The sequence below is a fragment of the Bufo gargarizans genome, chromosome 2 (assembly GCF_014858855.1).
Source record: "Bufo gargarizans isolate SCDJY-AF-19 chromosome 2, ASM1485885v1, whole genome shotgun sequence".
Taxonomy (NCBI): domain Eukaryota; kingdom Metazoa; phylum Chordata; class Amphibia; order Anura; family Bufonidae; genus Bufo; species Bufo gargarizans.
In genome coordinates, this window is record NC_058081.1 from 599,816,033 (window position 1) to 599,836,446 (window position 20,414).

The following is a 20,414-nucleotide window of genomic DNA, read 5'->3' on the forward strand; positions in this document are numbered from 1 at the left end:
AGGAAAACGGAGCCAGGAAGAGTTGTGGCTGGAGGACCCCGGGTTTCCCAGGGTCCATCCACCACCAGGCGTAGCTCCCCGCCTCTCCCATTGAAGTGAATGGGAGCGCACTGGCTCGGCTATTTTCGGAGGCTCCATAGAAATGAATAGAGGGTGGCTGCGCATGCGCAGTGCACCCACCTCAACTGTCTCCTCTCAGTTCTCCTTGGGACCCGCACCTATCAGACAATAGGGGCATATCCTAGCGATATGCCCGATTGTCTAAGATGGGATAACCCCTTTAACCAGTTGGGGGGTGTCCATGTATAGTCTCACTATCCAGTCAGAGCTGCCATTGTCAGACTGTGCAGGTAGAACCCCCCCCCCCCCAAACTGGTTACCACCCCTCTGCTAGTAATTCATTCATAACTGCTAGCAGAAATAATAAAGGAATGGTACAACATACAGCCATAAGAATATCAAAACAGGCATGTCAGGAGTGGTGAAAAGTCCCAGTATATGCCAAGATAAATATCTACTGCTACTGATGCGTCCTGAAGAAGAATTGTGAATAGCCAATATTGTATCGTAATGCCAGCATAAACTGACCTGTGAAGCAGGTATTCAAACTGCAACATGTTCATTTATGCTATGGATTTCTACAGTAGATCTCATCTTTTACAATACAAAGGGTGAAATGAAAATATAACTCATGCGCATTTAGAAGTAGATTTTTCCGATGCGAATGACGTCCTGTGTCGACGTGCTGTTAAAGCGCTAGGATATGCCCCCATTGTCTTATAGGTGCGGGTCCCACCGGTGGAATCCACACCTATATAGAGAACGTAGCCCCGAAAGTGAAGGGGGGGCGCACTGCGCAGCAGCCCTCCATTCAATTTCTATGGGGCTGGCGAAAATAGCCTGAGTGCTGGCCTCAGGCTATTTCTGTTGGCCTCATAGAAGTGAATGGGAGCGGGGGCCACACATGCGCGGTACTCTCCCATTCACTTCTATGGGGAGCCGGCTTGGTGGTGGCCAGACCGGAGACCTCCAGCCACCACCTTGCGGGGCTCCGTTCTCGATATAGGTTCGGGTCCCAGCTGTGGGACACGCACCTATAAGACAATGGAGGCATAGCCTAGCGATATGCCCCCATTGTCCGTGATGAGACAACCCCTCTAAAGCATTTACTTGCATGGTAAAGCATGGGGCACTCGAGCCTGAAAAACACTTCCAGCATGCATTTTTGCTGAGAAGTGAATGGAGCATGCTGAGAGTTATAGTTTCACAACAGTTGGGGCACTGGAGGCTGCTGATCCCTCTACAGGGATATCGCAGGCTGGCTCTGCATTCTGTTTCTTCTCAGATAGCCAGCCTTTATTATCCATTTAGGTGGATTATAAAACTCAATCAGGTATCGTAAGCATTAGTATATCAGGACCAAGTAATATTTCTAATGTAGATATTCTCAGGAATGCAGTAGAAGACAGAAGAGCCAGCATGTGTACACTAGGTGCTCACACATTGGAGTACATTCTACGTGGTCACCATGTTGTAATGTGTAAGCACCTAATATGCACTTTTTGCTATCATTTTTTATTACTTTAATGCATCTAAAACACTTTGAAAAACATCCTACCGTTTTGTCTCCTATCTACAGGACCTGAGCAGTTGTGACATATAGCGGCAGGGTCAGTCAAGAAGCAAGGTTTGAAGTCACATAGTTCTACATAAGAGCTGTATGCCCAAAATACTTTGTAATATTTTTTAAGATTACAAAGTTGCTTCATTTTTATACACCGCTGCAATAAAAAATGTTGCAAGAGTGAACACAGCCTATAACTTGGATATTCCCTAAGACCCTTCCATTTATTTTAATAAGTTTTAATGTTAATATAACAACACTTATTAGACCAAGAAAAAAATGGGATTTGAGCAATAAAAAAACCCATTGATTTCTAGACAAAATCTAAAGCAGGCATAAGCCATATTGCCTGGTCCCTGGGAACTTCAGCTAGCTTTGCATTGCTGCTTGCTTTAGTGGTTGGTCCCGTATTGAGGCCACCGGGATTGAAGGTTATTTCACCCACTAGTATGGCTTCACATCTGCCATTCAATGGTCATTTGAATTAGGAATTATAATGCGATGAAATGTAGACAAATTCATGATGTCAGATCCTGTGTTTTGTATGGGCAGGTGATTTGCCAACAGTGCCACATACATAACTCCAATTTGTGTGCCGCGAGGTAAAATCCTGGAAGAATTTGGGATACTATCAAGTAACATTTGCACTGAATTTCAACACCCAAATCCAGAACTGAATGGTCTCTCTATGAGAATCATTGTCCCCTGGTGGCCTTGTTGATCTAATGAGGGCTGCCCTATAGCAGCGGAAGAATGTCAATGGCAGAAGAGAAACGGAGCAGTTTTATTTCTCATGCGATTTCTGGTCCGGTCCTATTAGTGGTTCAGAGTCCTCAGTGTTTGGTTGGGTAGTCAGCATTCGGATTGTTTCTCGTTGATGCTGCCTCGCTTTATTGTAGAGCAGGACACCAATGATCACAAACACAGTTCCAATGGCAGAAAGGCTGGTGATTTTATTCCCAAAAATGATAATACTGAGCCAAATAGAAAGTGCATGTTTCACAGTGCTGGCAACGCTGAAACGACACAAAAAGTCAACATATTTTAATTTTCAATTCATCAGACTTTTATGGTAACGAGCAGATCAACTGTTCTTAACCCCTTAAGGACACAGCCTTATTTCACCTTAAGGACCAGGCCATTTTTTGCAAATCTGACTAGTGTCACTTTATGTGGTGATAACTTAAAACGCTTTGACTTAGCCAGGCCATTCTGAGATGGTTTTTTCGTCACATATTGTACTTCATGACACTGGAAAATGAAGTTAAAAAAATTCATTTATAAAAAAAATACCAAATTTACAAAAAAAGAAATTGTTAAAAATTGCAAATTTCCAAGTTTCAATTTCTCTACTTCTATAATACATAGTAATACATACAAAAATAGTTATTACTTTACATTCCCCATATGTCTACTTCATGTTTGGATCATTTTGGGAATGATATTTTATTTTTTGGGGATGTTACAAGGCTTAGAAGTTTTGAAGCAAATCTTAAAAATTTTTTAGAAATCTTCAAAAACCCAATTTTTAGGGACCAGTTTAGGTCTGAAGTCACTTTGCGAGGCTTACATAATAGAAACCACCCAAAAATGACCCCATTTTAGAAACTACACCCCTCAAGGTACTCAAAAATGATTTTGCAAACTTTGTTAACCCTTTAGGTGTTCCACAAGAATTAAAGGAAAATGTAGATCAAATTTCAGAATTTCACTTTTTTGGCAGATTTTACATTTTAATAAATTTTTTCCACTAACAAAGCAAAGGTTAACAGCCAAACAAAACTCAATATTTATTACCCTGATTCTGTAGTTTACAGAAACACCCCATTTGTGATCGTAAACTGCTGTACAGGCACACGGCAGGGCACAGAAGGAAAGGAATGCCATGTGGTTTATGGAGGGCAGATTTCACTTGGATAATTTTAAGTTGCCATGTAACATTCTAAGACTCCCTGATGCACCCCTAGAGTAGAAACTCCAAAAAAGTAACCCCATTTTAGAATACGGGATAAGGTGGCAGTTTTGTTAGTACTATTTTAGGGTACATATGATTTTTGGTTGCTTTATATTACACTTTTTTGGGGTAAGGTAACAAAAAATGGATGTTTTGGCACAGTTTTTATTTTTTTTACAATGTTCATCTAACAAGTTAGATCATGTGCTATTTTTATAGAGCATGTTGTTACGGACACAATACCAAATAGGACAATTTTTTGTTGTTGTTTCAGTTTTACATAATAAAGCATTTTTGAAAAAAAAAATAAAAATAGATTTTTAGTGTCTATATTCTGAAATCCAATTGTCTTAGGTAGGGTATTTTTGCGGGATAAGATGACTGTTTGATTGGTTTTATTTTGGGATGCGTATGACTTTTTGATCGTTTGGTGATGTAAAGGTGACAAAAAAAATGGCTTTTTTTACGGTGTTCACCTCATGTTTTAGTGTCTCCATAGTTTTTTTTATTTTTTGCCTGATTGTTTTATGTAGGGGCTCATTTTTTGCGGGATGAGGTGATGGTTTGATTGGTACTATTTTAGGGGGCATATGCCTTTTTGATCACTTGGTGTTGCACTTTTTGTGATGTAAGGTAACAAAAAAAAAAAGTTTGTTTTATTACGGTTTTTATTTAATTTTTTTCTACGGCGTTCGGGCCATGTGATATTTTTATATAGCCGTCATTACGGATGTGGGAACGTGGGAAAACCCAATATGTTTTACAATTTTATGTGTTTTATTTTGAGAAATAATATATATTTTTTTTATGAAACTTTTTTTTTTTTTTTGTCCCACTATGGGACTTCAACTTCTAGGGTCTGATCCCTGCTGCAATGTATTACAATTAGGGATGAGTGAATCGACTTCGGATGAAACATCCAAAGTCGTTTTGCATAAAACTTTGTTCTAATACTTGTACTAAGTCTCGCGAGACTTCGCAAAGCAATAACTTCGGCTCATCGGAGCCAATACATTCTAATACTGTACGGAGCTCCTGCTCCTTGCTGTATTAGAACAAAGTTTTATGCAAATCGACTTCGGATGTTTCATCCTGTCACAGGCTTCCGTAGAAAATAAGCCCCAATGCCTACGGAAGGCATCGGGCTTGCCTTCTCTGCCATCGTGACCCCGCCACTGCAGCGCGGGGACCCGATTGAGATGCAGAGGGCACCAGTACCCTCCGCACACCGCGGTCAGCTTTGACCGCGGCATACAAGGGGTTAATACGCCGACATCAGTGTTTTCACTGATGCCAGCGTATGCAGCAGGGGCTCGGCTGTCAGTGACTGTCGGGTCCGTGCCGCTGATCGGGCAGGCACAGCTCCTGCACCCGCATCCACCAGAACCGTACATGTAAAATGCGAGTCCTCTACGGGTTAAAGAGGACCTGTCACCGCTCCTGACATGACCGTTTTAATAGTTTCATGCACTCCCCATGTAATAAAAAATCTGGAACATCCATTCTTATGGCTCCATGTTGTGCCATCCCATTATTATTCCTGCTAGTCATGCCTGCTAAGGAAGTTAGTAAGTACAGTAGTACAGGCTGCTGGAACGAAGATTAATTCCATTGTTAAACAATGCCTACACTTTGATAAGATTACTACAGTGAGCGGGGCCTAGTGCAGTGACTGCACCGGCCCCCGCTGCCATTCCTAAACCAGATGCCGGCCCCCAGCCCCTCCTCCCTCCCTGCTGATAAACCCTCTGGCCGCACTGTGCAGCATGCGGTCGCCGGTGTATCAGTGTAAACTGCAGTATTTGCCCCATAAGACGCACTGCCATTTGGGGGGAGGGAAGCATCTTACACGGCAAAAAATACGGTATATTTTTTTGCTCTTGATTGGAAATCACTCTAGATAACAGTTTTCCAGGATGCCCTGATAAAAGTTCATATATGGTCTCCTCCTAGAAAAGAATATAGACATACAGAGCAGTAGGCATAATACCCATTATCAGTAGTATAACCCATTCAGTCACCTCCAGGGTGTCAACACCACAAATCCCAATTTGAAGACAGCAGGGGGCATCAACATCATGGGAAAGTGCATGTATTATTGTAAGTATCGTATCCCCTAGACACCTATACATCCAGGCCCATTATATTGATAGAGCACCAAGTATCTCACTAATCCCTACTCCATCCAACAGCTGTACCAGCATCAACACTTTCTCCACCTTCCAAAGCCACATCCACACTCGCCAAACACAAAGGTTAAATGGATCGTTAAGATCCCCCTGGTAAGTGCCAGCCACGGGCTACAGCACCCTGAGTTATCGATCCATGCACCCCAAATAGCTTCAAACTTAGACAAACTGTTCCTTTTTAGATAGACCCCACTCTCCAAACGAACAATCGCATTCAGTCTATTCACATACTCCGATACCACGGGAGGCGTTGGTTGCATCCATTTTGCCGCTAACGTTTTGGCGCTTGATACAGCATTCTGTTAATACCAATGGTGATAACCACTTGTACATCCTCCACCGGCAGAATTCCCAACAAGCTCATCCTGGGATCGGGAACCTAGACGTGTACTGTATACTTTATTAATTAGTTGCACCACCGCTGTCCAATAGGCAGATAATAAAAGGACATGCCCAAAGCATATGAAACAAATCTGCCTCTGCTGCTGTACACTTTGGGCACCCCGGGCTATCCCAGTATCCTATTTTAAATAAAAATAGAGAGGTCTTATACACTATGTAATAAGTACAAATGGGATAATCGCGCAGCTTCTCTCAGGGACAGACTCGGCGTAAGGGCCAATACCTCTTCCCATTGGGCATCTGAGATGCTACCCACATTTTATTCCCAACCTCTCCTGACTTTAAGGGGATATGCTAAAATTCCACAAGTAGGGCTTGATAAACAATGGAAATAGCTCATTTCACCGAGCCCGCTCGCACCACCATATTTAAGGTTTGGCAGGAACTAAATTGTATCTCTGCTATATGTGATTGAGCATCAACAGCGTCCCTAGCTGTAGATATTTATAGAACTGGGTAGCTGGTAAGGTGAATTCGGAGCATAACTGTTGAAATTGTTTGAACACTCCGTGCGAATAAAGATGTGCTAGATTCCAAATCCCCTTCTTCTCCCATAATGAAAACCTGTTTAGCTTAGCTAGTTCAGGGAGCATAGGATTATGCCAAACAGGTGACACATTGACCAACCCAGACAATCCCAGGATACCTTTCGCTTTAGCCCATACCTTCCTCATGAGTTGTAAAGTTGGAATAGAACTCATTGACATACGCACATCACCTTCCATCACCACTAAGGGTGGGAATCTACCCATGGCCCATTCCATTAGCCTTCCATTCTTTCCCATCCCACGCAACTCGCCCCAACCCTTAAAGTGCTGCAATTGAGCTGATAGGAAGTACAACAAAGGGTTAGGCAATGCCAGACCACCCGCATCCTTGTTCCTCTGTAGGGTCTCGTATTTAATCCTACCGTTATTATTTTTCCATAGAAAAAAAAGGAAACAGTTGCTGCACCTTATAGAAGTAGTGCAGAGGGATCCAGACTGGAGAGTTGTGTAATACGTATAAAAGTTGCAGCATTAAAATAATTGTCAACAAGTTGCCTCTACCTACCAAAGATATTGGCAACTTATGCCACAAGGCAATTTTACTCCTGAACCTTTCTAACATAGGCAACAGATTATCTTGAATATATCTATTCAAGTCCACAGCTATTGTCACCCCTAGATAGTTAAAGGAGGATACTAGCTTTCATTTAGAAGACCTCATACTCAACGTTTGTGGGTGTGGGGACAGTGGGAGAATTACCGACTTGTCCCAATTGATAAGGAGCCCTGAGTGCCTCCCAAATTCTGAAATAGAAATAACATCCAGGGACATGGCCAAATAGCAGATCGTCCGCATATAAAGATACACGTTCAAAGGCACCCCTCTCAAACCCCCGCACCAACCGCGAGGTTCTCAGAATACAAGCTAACGGTTCTATTGCCAACGCAAATAAAAAAGGGGATAATGGGCAGCCCTGCCTCGTTCCCCTCTCCAAAGCAATAGCAGGAGACAACTGCACATTCACTCTAATTCTAGCCCGAGGCTCACTATATAAAAGTTTCACCCATCGTAAAAAAACAGGGCCAAAACCCATTTTATGCCCATAAATAGTCCCGCTCAACACTGTCAAAGGCTTTGGCAGCGACAAGTGAGACCACAGCCGCTGTGAAATATTTTTGACCCTCTGTTGAGCCTTCTCTAATAAAAAGTCGGAATAGGCTTGACTAGCCTTCTGCATAACTTTCCTATTTTCTTCAGTCTTCTTCCTATAGAAGGATTGTGTAGCTAATTCTGCTAGTTCTTTTAACTTTTTCTCACTGATGCCCTACCCCTTCCTTAAATTAGCAATATTACAAAAAAAAAAAAATATTCACCTCATGAAGGCCTTAAAGGGGTTCTACACTTTCACTATTTTATTTTCCATTCACTCTCCCCAGCCATGCCCTGCTACTTACCAATTTACTTGCTGTGCCGATCTCATCTCTGGCCGCCAATTTAGATAGCGGTCACGTGACCTTCCTCATCTAGGAAGCATTTCTTGTGCTGACATCACGACTAGTTATCCCGGCATGCCTTACTTCGAGGCAGTGGATACAAGTCGTGACGTGACAAGCTGTGGGACGGCTGGACTTCAGCATGAATAGAACAAGCACACATAGGACACTTCTGCGCTTGCGCTGCTTTTTCCCCTACTCTGGTTCCAGAAGCAGGGCTGGGCAGAGTCCACTTTCTCAGAAGCTGTGTGGGAGGAAACAGGAAGAAACAGCCCGGGCTGATGAACAGACGGGGTAGTGGCTGAGGCTTCACTAACCGGAAAGGTGTAGTGGGCGTTTACAAACTGGCTTGAACTGGAGGCGCACAGAACTATGGGAATTGTTTTGGTCTAAGCTAATCCACTCCCACTACCAGGAACTTCAGGGCTGTAAACAACAGGATTTACTGGGAGCATGAAGTATGAATTGTGGAAGCAAAATTGCTTGACAGTTACAAGGTTTTAATCCATAGCAGATTGTATGATCTTTAGATGATGTTTTAAGATTTTTTTTATGTTCCCACAGAACCCCTTTTAAAGGCATCCCACACTACCTGAATTTCAGCTGAATTATAATTAATACCCCCAAAAGCGCTCAATCTCCTGTTGTATTATTTCATGATTCTCCATTACTGATTTCCAATGGGGATTTAATCTAAATGGGGGTCTCCCTATATTCCCATCATAGGCCAGGCAAGGGACATAGGCACATGGTCCGAAAGAGACCTTGTCTCATATTTAATCTGTTTTACATAACTCATATTTTATATTCATTAGGGCAAGATCTATCCTAGACATAGCTTTACTGATACACGAGTATGCTCTTCTCCCATGCCCTAAACGTCCTCAAAACCAGCTTTCTGGCAAAAGCGTGCCAAGGTAGGCCATTGAACAGAAGAATGACCACCCCCATTTAAACCCTGTCTATTGTAGGATTGATAACACAAATTAAAATCCCCAATAACTAATGAAGGACATTCAGGCCATTGATCCATAAAAGATAGCAAGGAGTTAAGCACATAAAGAGAGAATGGAGGTGGGATAGAAACAAAAGCTAGGATACATATTTTTCCGGTGTGTTTACAATATAAGAAGAGGATGTCTCGCAGACTAAATCAATCGCCCTATGAATAAAGACCGTCACTTCCCAAGAATTACTAGTAAACGTGGAGTGATACCTCTGCGCAGCCAATCCCCTGGCGATTCGCAGGGAAGTATCCTCAGACAGAAAAAGGGTTTGTAGCCAGCTCACCTTTCGATCCTGTGTGACGGTGCACGGGGCGGACTCAAGCCAGTCCAAGGTAGATACACAAGTAGAAAAGGGCTCCGGCACCAGAAGGACGTAGTGAAAAATCCCGGTCTTTATTTTGTCACCACAATACAGATACATCCAGCGACAGTGACACTGCACCCACTTCTCCCCACGATCTACGCGTTTCGAACAATGTTGTTCTTAGTCATGATCATGACTAAGAACAACATTGTTCGAAACGCGTAGATCGTGGGGAGAAGTGGGTGCAGTGTCACTGTCGCTGGATGTATCTGTATTGTGGTGACAAAATAAAGACCGGGATTTTTCACTACGTCCTTCTGGTGCCGGAGCCCTTTTCTACTTGTGTATCCTCAGACAGATGGGTTTCCACCAGACAAACAATCGCTGGTAGATGTCTCCACACAAGGTCAAAGACCGCTTGTCTCTTTAGTTTATCTTCCAACCCCCGAACATTCCAAGTAAGCATTCGAACCAACAGGCAAAACTCCCTACCTACGGAATTTTTTTTAAACAAATCCTTCCCCCTATCCTATGAGACGCATCACAACCCACCCCTAACTCCCCAATCCAATTGATCTGCCACATTCTGCAACAGATCTCTCAACTATAACCATCCCTCCCCCTCTCACAGCTACCCAGCCCCACCATGACTACCAAACAAGATGGTTAATCAGATATTATTCCGATCAAGCTAATCCATAGCAAGATCCGAGGCATCAAAAAAATGAGTTCCATCCTCAGAGATGATCTGAAGTTTAGCTGGATAAGCAAATAAGTACTTAACCCTTTCGCTACCAGCGCCGTACATGTACGGAAGCTCGCGCTTCCGGGCTTCCTGACAATGCCCCATGTGTCCAATCCAGGCAGTTGCGCTGAATACTGTAAACCTTACTGATGAGGCTAACAGTATTCAAGCTGCAATTCTTATTTTGGCCACCAGATGGCAGGCCAGGATAAGAAATGAGCAAAAGTAAACAAAATAAGCTAATAAAAAATTTCTGATAGACCAAAATTATACTTTTTTTTTTTAATAAGCTTATATCATATATGAGGCACATAATGATCACACATTATTTTTTTTACTAAAATATTAAAAATTAAATACCTAAATACCAATAAATATAATCATGAGTATCACCACAACCAAAAATGCCCATACTATAAAAAAAAAAGAAAAAAAAATCCAATACGGTGAATGGCATAATGGAAAAAAGGGTCAAAATGGGCGATTTGCCATTTTTTCATTGCTTCTCTTACCCCCAAAAAATTCATAAAATGTGATCAAAAAGTCACGCATACCCCAAAATGGTATCAATTAAAAGTACAGATTGGTACGCAAAAAATGAGCCCCTAAACAGCTCAGTAGACATAAGTATAAAAGTTATGGGTGTCAGAATATGGGGATATAAAAAATAAATAAAAACTCTCAAAGTTTAAATCTATTTTTACACTATATAGACATAAAGAATGTATGGGGTTATCTGTGTAATCATACTGACCCAGAGAATAAAGGGCATGGGTCAGTTTTGCCGCAAACAAAACGCTGTGGGAACAAAACCTGTAAAACGGAGGAGGGATTGCATTTTTTTTTTCCAATTATACCCCATTTGGAATTTTTTCCCCGCTTCCCACTACATTTTTTTGCCATAATTAATGGCATTAGAAAGTACATCTTGTCCGGCAAAAAATATAGCCCTCATACAGCTGTGTGGCCGGAAATATATATAAAAAAAAAAAGCTATGGATCACAGAAAATAGGGAAGAAAAATAAAAACGCAAAAATAAAAAACCTCCGGTAGCCAAAGGGTTAATATCCTTTTCTTGTAGACACTTTTTAACTGCAATGAATGAACGTCTCCTTTCTTGGCCCTCTTTGGAAAAGTCCAGAAAGAAAGCCAGTCTATTCCCATTATCTTAACCAGAAGTGACCGTGGGATTTGTTTACCTCCGGGGACCCGGTGAGCCCTTTCCACTAAAAACAATGGGGAAAAATTTTATTTTCCAAACTTCTCTGAAATCAACATTTGTAGAAATTGAGTAAGATTTTTATCCTCGGCACCCTCAGGTAGCCCTAAGGCCCCTTTCACACAGACGAGAATTTTGCGCGGGTGCAATGCGTGAGGTGAACGCATTGCACCCGCACTGAAGCCGGACCCATTCATTTCTATGGGGCTGTGTACATGAGCAGTGATTTTCACTTATCACTTGTGCGTTGCGTGATAATCGCAGCAAGCTCTATATTGTGCGTTTTTCACGCAACGCAGGCCCCATAGAAGTTTATGAGGCTGCGTGAAAATCGCAAGCATCCGCAAGCAAGTGTGGATGCGGTGCGATTTTCAAGCATGGTTGCTAGGAGACTATTGGGACCCGATCTTTATTATTTTCCCTTATAACATGGTTATAAAGGAAAATAATAGCATGCTTAATACAGAATGCTAAGTAAATTAGGGATGGAGGGGTTAAAAAAAAATATATTATAAATATTAAACTCGCCTCATCCACTTGTTCTCACAGCCCGGCTTGTCTTCTTTCTCCTTCTTTGAGGACCTGGGAAGAAAAGGATCTTTGGTGGCGTCACTGCGCTCATCACATGGTCTATCACCATGGTGATGGACCATGTGATGAGCTCAGTGACGTCACCAAAAGGTTCTTTTCCTCCCAGGTCCTCAAAGAAGAAAGACGACAAGCCGGGCTGCACAAACAAGTGGATGAGGTGAGTTTAATAATTATTTTTTTTTTTTAACCCCTCCATCCCTAATTTACTTAGCATTCTGTATTAAGAATGCCATTTTCTCTTATAACCATGTTATAAGGGAAAATAATAAAATCTACACAACACCTAACCCAACCCGAACTTCTGTGAAGTCTGGGTTCGGGTCTGGGTACCAAACATGAAGATTTTTCTCACGCAAAACGCATTAAAACGCTTTGCACTCGCGCATTTTCCTGCAACACACCCGCATCTTGTTCGGCCCTCACACGCAACGCCCGTGTGAAAGAGGCCTAAAATTCTCATATTGCATCTCCTCGACCTGTCCTCCACCATTTTTTTCCTAAGGGTGTCAAAAATCCATCTTTAAAAAGGTAGAGATCTCAGGTTTTGATACCTTAAATTAATTCTGTAGAACACCCAAGGAGTGCTCCACAATATTAATTATCTCAAATCTTAGATACGTCCTCCCTTATTAAGACTACATCAGTCTGAATTGATCCAAGCTGGATTGAGATGTCCTGTATTAATTCCCCATTTTGCATCACCATCAGCAATATTTCTTTTAACGGGGAGAAATCAACATTAGATAATTCTCCATCCTCCATCCTCTCTATCCCCTGAGCAGGTTCTTTTATTACTTACTCCTCCATAACTGCAGAATTATTATTTCCTTTGGAGCTAGTATCCTGCAACCCTTTTTGTCCTGCTCTGGTAGTAATCTTTGGCGATTTTAAGAACTGGTCTATTTTTACCACTTCAAGAGATCTGGGGACTGATTTTACCCCAGAAAAATCCGCTGAGCGCCTATTTTGCTTTGGGCCCATTTTTTTTATGTTTTCTCTTCGTTTTTTCTTTCTTTCCTTCTTACTCCTAGATAAGCTGTTTATGTATTAAATCAGATAATTTAGGAGGCTACCAGCAAAACAAGAGGAAATAGAAAACAAAAGGGCTCCACATGGAGAAACAAGTAGGACTAGAAAAGCCGCAGACAAGTGGTGGTACCAAACAGGCCACTTATATGTTAGTCAATTAATTTATTGTAAGTTGTTATAAATTATTTAGTTGTAAATTGTTAGTTTGTTGTGAGTTCATAAACAAAAAACTAACACAAAAATCTATATATTTTTTTTACCATAGGTCAGATATATGAGGGATTATGAGAACATTTGGCACGTGTGTCTGGAGATATCCCACATGAAAAAGGAACCAAAAGCCAATGTGTTGACCATATTTACTAACTTGACAATCCTAAAAAGTAGATGATGTTTTCACCACATATTTGCAGTAGTTATGCATTTGATGATTGAGGTGGTGGCGCTCTCTTCTCCTTATGGATTGTGTTTCTGTATGTAATTTTCTGCCATTTGTATCTGCACTCCTCTAATAACATTAGTAACAATAGTCATTCTCTGCTATTTTGGTAACCACTATTGTCAATCACATATCTGTTCATTATAAAGGGCATCTGGCAGCAGATTTGTACCAATGACACTGGCTGACCTGTTACATGTACACTTGGCAGCTGAAGGCATCTTTGTTGGTCCCATGTTCTCATGTGCCCGCATTGCTGAGAAAAAAAAAAGATGTTTTAATATATGCAAATTAGCCTCTAGGAGCAACGGGGGCGTTGCCATTACACCTAAAAGCTTAGCTCTCCTTGCAACTGCCACACCCTCTGCACTTTGATTGACAGGTCCAGGTTTGATGTTTTCACTGCCTGGCCCCATCAATCCAAGTGGAGAGGGCGCAGCAGTGGCAGGGAGAGCCGATTCTCTAGGTGCAATGGCAATGCCCCTGTTGCTCCTAGAAGCTCATTTGCATATATTAAAACATAATTTTTCTAAGCAATGCGGGCACATATGAACATGGGACCAACACAGATGTCTTCAGCTGCCAAACAAATATGTAACAGGTCAGACAGTTTCATAGGCACAAATCTTCTGACAGGTGCCCTTTAATTGTCCAGCCTGTATTCACTTCTGCTTCAGTCATGTTCATAGTAATTTACATAAAAATACACAATATATTAAATTCAATACCTGAATGTTACAGGCGATATCTTCCCCATTAGTGCATAGGCTGTGACGCTTTGTAAATGGAATAAGACTCCATCAATAAGAAGCAACACAATAACGTCCCAACTGTAGCTGAATTTTCTCCCACTCTTCCCAGTCAAAGGTGCGTCCTGTATTAAGCAAATGCATATAAATGATCACTGAATATTAACATTTTGTCTTTTGCATTCTACTCGGTATCTAAAATCTAGAAAAAGGAATCATGGGTACAGACTCCACTGCTTCTAACTCCACCAAGGGGTAACCAAAATCTTCTCTAAGCACAATGCTGCAGAAAAGCAGCCAGGTACGATGACATTTCTGGCATAAAAGCCTGTTGCTGACCACTGAAGTTCACGTTCGCGGCACTCCAGTTCTTCTGTTCTGGTATAGGTTTCTATTGCGCATTCTGCCAGACAAAATACCGCTGCATGCAAAAGTTTTTATGTCCAGAACCTCGACCGCAGATGTGAACTTCGTAGTGGGTAGAGGTATATATATATACTTGTGTAACAATACCCAGGCATGCAAAATAATGAGATGCTCATCATGGAGGAGAAATCTGCAAATTGCACTTATAGTGTAATTGGGTTTCTTGGAAAAATCTCCACGACAGGACCCCTGTGATCACCCCATCCTGATGGGACAAAAAAGAAAAACACCCACCTTCAGTGGTTTACCAAGGACCTCTGAGGCAGAAGCTATGCAAATGATCATACTTAAACCTATAAAAAGATATGGGGGAAACTATCAGTCGTGGAGACTTCCAGGAAACCCAATTACCGGTAAAAGTAATTGCACCTTTTCCTAGTTGTCTCCACAACAGCACCCCTGAGATACACCAAAGAATAACATTTAGGGAGTATTATTATAATTTGCATAACTTCTGCCTCAGAGGTTCTTGGCAAATCACTGAAGGAGGAGGATGGGGAGGTGCTTTTTAACACCTCTGTACCTGTTTTTCCTGTCCCGTCAGGGGTGATCTAAGGGGTGCTGTAACAGAGATGACTTGGGAAAATAAAGCAGGAAATAAGAGACAGACCACAGTATATCATCACTCATAGCAACGCAATATAGAGCGAATTCTGCATATTAAAATGGTATTACGACACATACACAACTCCAACTGAGGCCAAAAGGACACTTATGACATCTGTTGGATGAACAGGGCCTATGGCTATGTTCACAAACATAAAACACGTTGTGAACATACTTTTATGAATGCTAAATTTTGCAGTGTGCTCTATGGAAGCTATGGGCATATAAACACCAAACTATGTAACATTTTATAACACTATGACATTGCAGCTAGCATGGTAATCATCACACAAGCTGAATTCAAGGCCCCATGCACAGGACAGTGTCCGTTTTTCAGTCTGCAAAATATAGATGCAGTCCGAGTGCCATCCTCATTTTTTGCAAACCCAATGACTTCAATCAGTCCGCTGTCCGCATTGCAGACAGATTATTTATTTTTGCGGAAAAGACATACGGATGCGAAAAGCACATGGATGATCAGTGTGCTTTCCGCATCTGTATGTCTGTCCCACAAAAAGATAAAGCATATGATAGACTTCTCTGGAAAAAGCTGACTGCGGTCGTGTGCATGAGGCCCAAGACTGTTCAGTAGTTTTTGTGTGTGTTCTCAGGTATTCAATACTCACCACCATGAAAATCCACGTTGGAATTAACAATATCACAGCTGCGGCACTGGTGTAAAACTGGAGTTCAGGTGGTCTACAAAAAAATTACAATAAAACTTTTAGAAAGAAGTTGAAAAATCTCTGGCATTAGGCATGATTCTACCCTCCGCATGAAAGAGAAGCACGGTGCTCTGTACATTCTGTCAATTGCTTCACGTGTAGCTGAATGAACGTCCCTTACTGCCACAGTTCTGCATTTTTAATAAGAATAAGCACTTATAATGTCTGTGAGCAGTTGCATAGCATCAGCCCACCTGTACGACACTACCACATCTACTCTGACTGGGTGGAGCAGTACATTTATCTTGCTTTATGTAGTCAGGGGTGTGGAAATCGTATCGCCCGACGCCTGGGACATGCAGTTCCAGGAGCCGGGAAGGTAGTTTGTTCAGTAGCTTAGCTCTGCTGTGGGCAAGTAGCAGGGCTGAGATGGCTTTGTTTACCGGAGCAGTGGATCGGCGACGAGCTGGGCGTGGAGAGGCGCTCCCATGGTGATGAGGACGCTTGAAGTTAAAATATACCATCGGATTGGAGAAAACTTAGATCAGATGGTATATTCTAAATCCAAGGTGTTCCCATGGTGATGGGGACACCCCTCTGACAGGGCACTGCCATCCGCGGAGTTAATTGCGCGGATAGCTCCCTGTCTGAGGTCGGGAGCAGTGTAATGCTGGGGCTCCGATCGGTTACCATGGAAGCCAGGACACTACTGAAGTCCTGTCTACCATGGTCAGTTATTCAGTAGCATTATACTTACATGCGCTGTGGCCACCCGGTTCATCTTCTACTTGTAACTCACAGGTCTGTGCGGGGCATTGCTATAAGAATAAGCAATGCGCCGCGCAGACCTGAGGGTCACAAGAAGAAGGAGCTCCGGGCGGTCAGAGCGCATGTAAGTATAATGCTACTGACTAACTGACCATGGCAGACAGGACTTCAGTAGCGTCCTGGCTGTCATGGTAACCAATCGGAGCCCCAGCATTACACTGCTGGGACTCCGATCGGAACTGCCGCTGCCACCAATGATTTGGGGGGGGGGGGGGGTGCACTGCCCACCAATGATTTTAATAACAGGGTGAAACGGGAGGTCGGCACTGCCCACCAATGCAAACATTGTAGAAACATTCCCGGCACCCGACCTCTAACAGGGAGCTGCGATCACAGAACGCACTACACCACACTGCGGCCGGCTAACTATATTGTGGGGCAGGAGGGGGAGTAGTGGTCTGTTGAAGTGACTGGCACCATAACCATGCTGCACAACGGCTGCACAGGATAGCAAGGCACATTATGCTTGCGGTCCAGTCCAAACAAAATGCTGCAAGCAGCATTTTGACTGGACCTCAAGCATAATTGTGCCTTGAGATCCCGTGCATCTGATCAGCTGTGGCTACGGTGCCATTCACTACAAAGGATCGTCACGCCCCCTCCTGCCCCACAACATAGTGAGCCGGCCACGATGTAGTGCATTCTGGACAGAATAATCTGGTGTGATCGAGGACTAAACTTAGAGTCCTTTCACACCACAAAGACTGGAATGCAAGCCAGCCACCTCCCTGCATAAGGAAGCGGGGCGGTGCATTGAAATATGGTTTGGATTTAAAATTATTTTTTGTATCAGGACAAGTAGATCGAGGCCCCGCTTTAGTCCTTCAACAAGTAGTTTTTTTTATTTTTTTTTATTTCCACACCCCTGAATAATGTATGCACAAATAGTGCAGCCAGTCTGGTTTCCCTTCCCGACACATAGGGTGTTGCTGCAGAACTTCTTATTTATTCAGACAGATACAAATAGTACCAACTCCCCTCCCTCACCCCACCCCTCCCAAATCTGCAGCACAACAAAAGCCCATGTCAAAGGTCATGGACCGAATTGACCTTAAAGTCCAGTGATGCTTAATGGTGTAAAGTATATTTGGTCACAGTGTGGTACTTCTTTGTGTCTAGCATTTATCTTCCCAGAACCTGTACGCATTCAACACCCTCATTCATTCACTCCCTTACATAGTGTTAGACATTTATTCAAACATTCTAAACAGTAAAAGCAGAAACTTTCTGGTAGTGAAACAAATTAGGGGAAAAAGGAAAAGAAAGAAACCTACAACATGTTACCTAAATGACAGAATTATGAAGGAGAGAACTTCACTTCTAGGATTATCACCTAATGTACCAGAAGCCTCTTCTGCAAAGGATCTTTGCAGGAGAGGCCCCAGGATCGGAGAGTTTGTCTCGGCAGCAGTACCATTGATCGGCCAGCTCACACCACTGGATTTAGACAGTGGGACACTGGAGGCACCCGTTTGTCATGTGGCCACCTTTAAAGTATTTTCTATGTAGAATTAATCAGAATTCTGCAGACTGCTCCTGGTAACAGTCAGGAAGTTGGTTGTCAATCATACCACGAACAGATTACCCGTGCTCCCAGTAAATTTTTCTATGTAAGGCTACTTTCACACTTGCGGCAGGACGGATCCGACAGGCTGTTCACCCTGTCTGATCCGTCCTTCCGCTATTTCGCCGTGCCGCCCCCATTGACTATAATGGGGACGGGGGCGGAGCTCCGGCGCAGCACGGCAAAAGGCCGCCGGACTAAAAGTCCTGCACGTCCGACTTTTTAGTCCGGCGGCCTCTCACCAAGAACTGCGCCGGAGCTCCACCCCGTCCCCATTATAGTCAATGGGGACGGAGCGGTGGTTCAGCGGGACGGCAAAATAGCGGAAGGATGGATCTGACAGGGTGAACAGCCTGTCGGGTCCATCCAGCCGCAAGTGTGAAAGTAGCCTAAGATAACCATATGGTGACTGACAAAAACTGCTCTGCACAAATCACCTGAACAAACTCCATGCAGACACTGAGGGGATACAGAGAGAACAGCAAAGTTCTGCTTTTTCTTATAGAAACAAAGTCAGTGAGATCATTTACAGCTTTACAAGGAGGCGTACACCTGGTCATAGCTTAGGCTCAAATTCGGCAATCTCTGTGCCTGGAGTATAGTTTTTCACTGACATTTACTCCTGTTTCTCGGCTACCTTTGCCAGGGGGCCCCCCACGCCCAAAAGTGCAGACACCCATGCAACAAAATATTGTTGCCCAGGTATTTAAAAAGTCACAAAAAAAGGTCTTGCAACTTTTTTTACGTCAAAAACTGGCGCAGGGATGTTAGTAAATGATCCCCAATATGCGAGCTGTAAAGTGATGTTCAAAGGTGGACATAGCATCTTCTTAGCTGGTAAAACTACAGATATTGTGCCCCTCCACCAGTCTGCTAGTGTTTGGACTCGTGATCAAGCAGCTATAATCATGCAGGATGCAATATACTTACGAAAACTTGTATTTATCTCCACTGAGGAGTTTCTTTGAGAAAACATTCTGCAAGCTGAAACGACACAAAGCATAATCGTCACACTAAACTATAAATGAGGAACATCGTGTTTCCTGTAAAAACCATTCTGCTCAGATTAATTCCATTATGACCAATTCTGCTAAGGTACCCGAGGCAGCTGGCGAACAAATCTACAACGTATCTAAGGCAGAAGACGTACGCACAAATTTAGGGTGCTGCCAAAAGTCGTATCTGTGCTGCAGTGAAAAAACGCTCGTAATCCTCTTAAGTGTGCAGGTAGCTTTTATTTATGCAGTTTGTGCTGCATTTGGGGTGTATATATGAAAAAATAAAAAAAAGGCTCCAGAAAAACATATTACGTTTTTTCAACACCATACTTGTGTTCATGGTGCGTTTTCTTCCAGCAAAGAAAAAACATACAGTATTAAGTTACCTTAATGTAACTCTACTTTTGTTCTGCTTTTGCCCTTTGTTGGGAGAAAAATGGTGCAATCTGCTGCAAAATGACATTAAATCTATAAGTAAGTGTGGATTTAGGTGCAGGAATGGAATTTGTTACAGATTTTCTGCTCGTCTACCCACACCCGTGTGCAGGTAGCCTTAGGCCCCTTTTATACAAGTGACTGGCACCCGGCCTGAACTCCCACAACTGCTGGGGTCACATAGAATTAGGGGTGGGCGATATGCAATATAAATTTGTGCCACGATATGGATTTTGTGCATATCGCCGGACCGCGATATGAACACGGAGCGGTAGTGAAGATCGGTTACCATGGCAGCCAGGAGTCACGCTACTGAAGTCCTGGCTGCCATGGTATGTTAGTGAGCAGCATGAGGCTGGGTTCAGACCTGAGCGTCCTGAGCACTGTGTATGCGCGATTCTCCGGCGTCTCACATACGCGGCTCCGGTAGTATGCGAACGCCCATTGTCGCGCGTTCCCGGAAGTCTATGTACAGGAACGCGCGACAAGACGCCCCAGAGAAGCTCCTGTACTTCTTGGGGCGTCGGGCGTTTTACAGCGCGACCGTACGCGCTGTAAAACGCTCAGGTGAGAACCATTCCCATAGGGAATCATTGGTTCTTGCCTGTTCTTGAACTGCCCACTGCCACCAATGACGGGGGGGAAGAGGGGGACCCT

The 20,414-nt window shown here is 43.1% G+C and overlaps 1 protein-coding gene across 5 annotated transcripts in view; it reads right to left on the reverse strand.

Annotated features, from left to right (window-relative positions):
• Positions 1 to 1,041: 1,041 nt before the first annotated feature.
• The window catches only part of LOC122926798 (solute carrier family 35 member E2A-like), a 67,464-nt gene continuing 48,091 nt past the window's right edge, over positions 1,042 to 20,414 (reverse strand). For all 5 annotated transcript variants that reach the window (XM_044278283.1, XM_044278284.1, XM_044278287.1 and 2 more), the window contains exons 6-9: positions 19,255 to 19,308; positions 15,894 to 15,966; positions 14,215 to 14,360; positions 1,042 to 2,640 (exon numbers count right to left, since the gene is read on the reverse strand). In XM_044278283.1, coding sequence (XP_044134218.1) covers positions 2,409 to 2,640; positions 14,215 to 14,360; positions 15,894 to 15,966; positions 19,255 to 19,308 — 505 coding nt within the window. In that variant the 3' untranslated portion in view covers positions 1,042 to 2,408. The remainder of the gene's footprint in view (positions 2,641 to 14,214; positions 14,361 to 15,893; positions 15,967 to 19,254; positions 19,309 to 20,414) is intronic.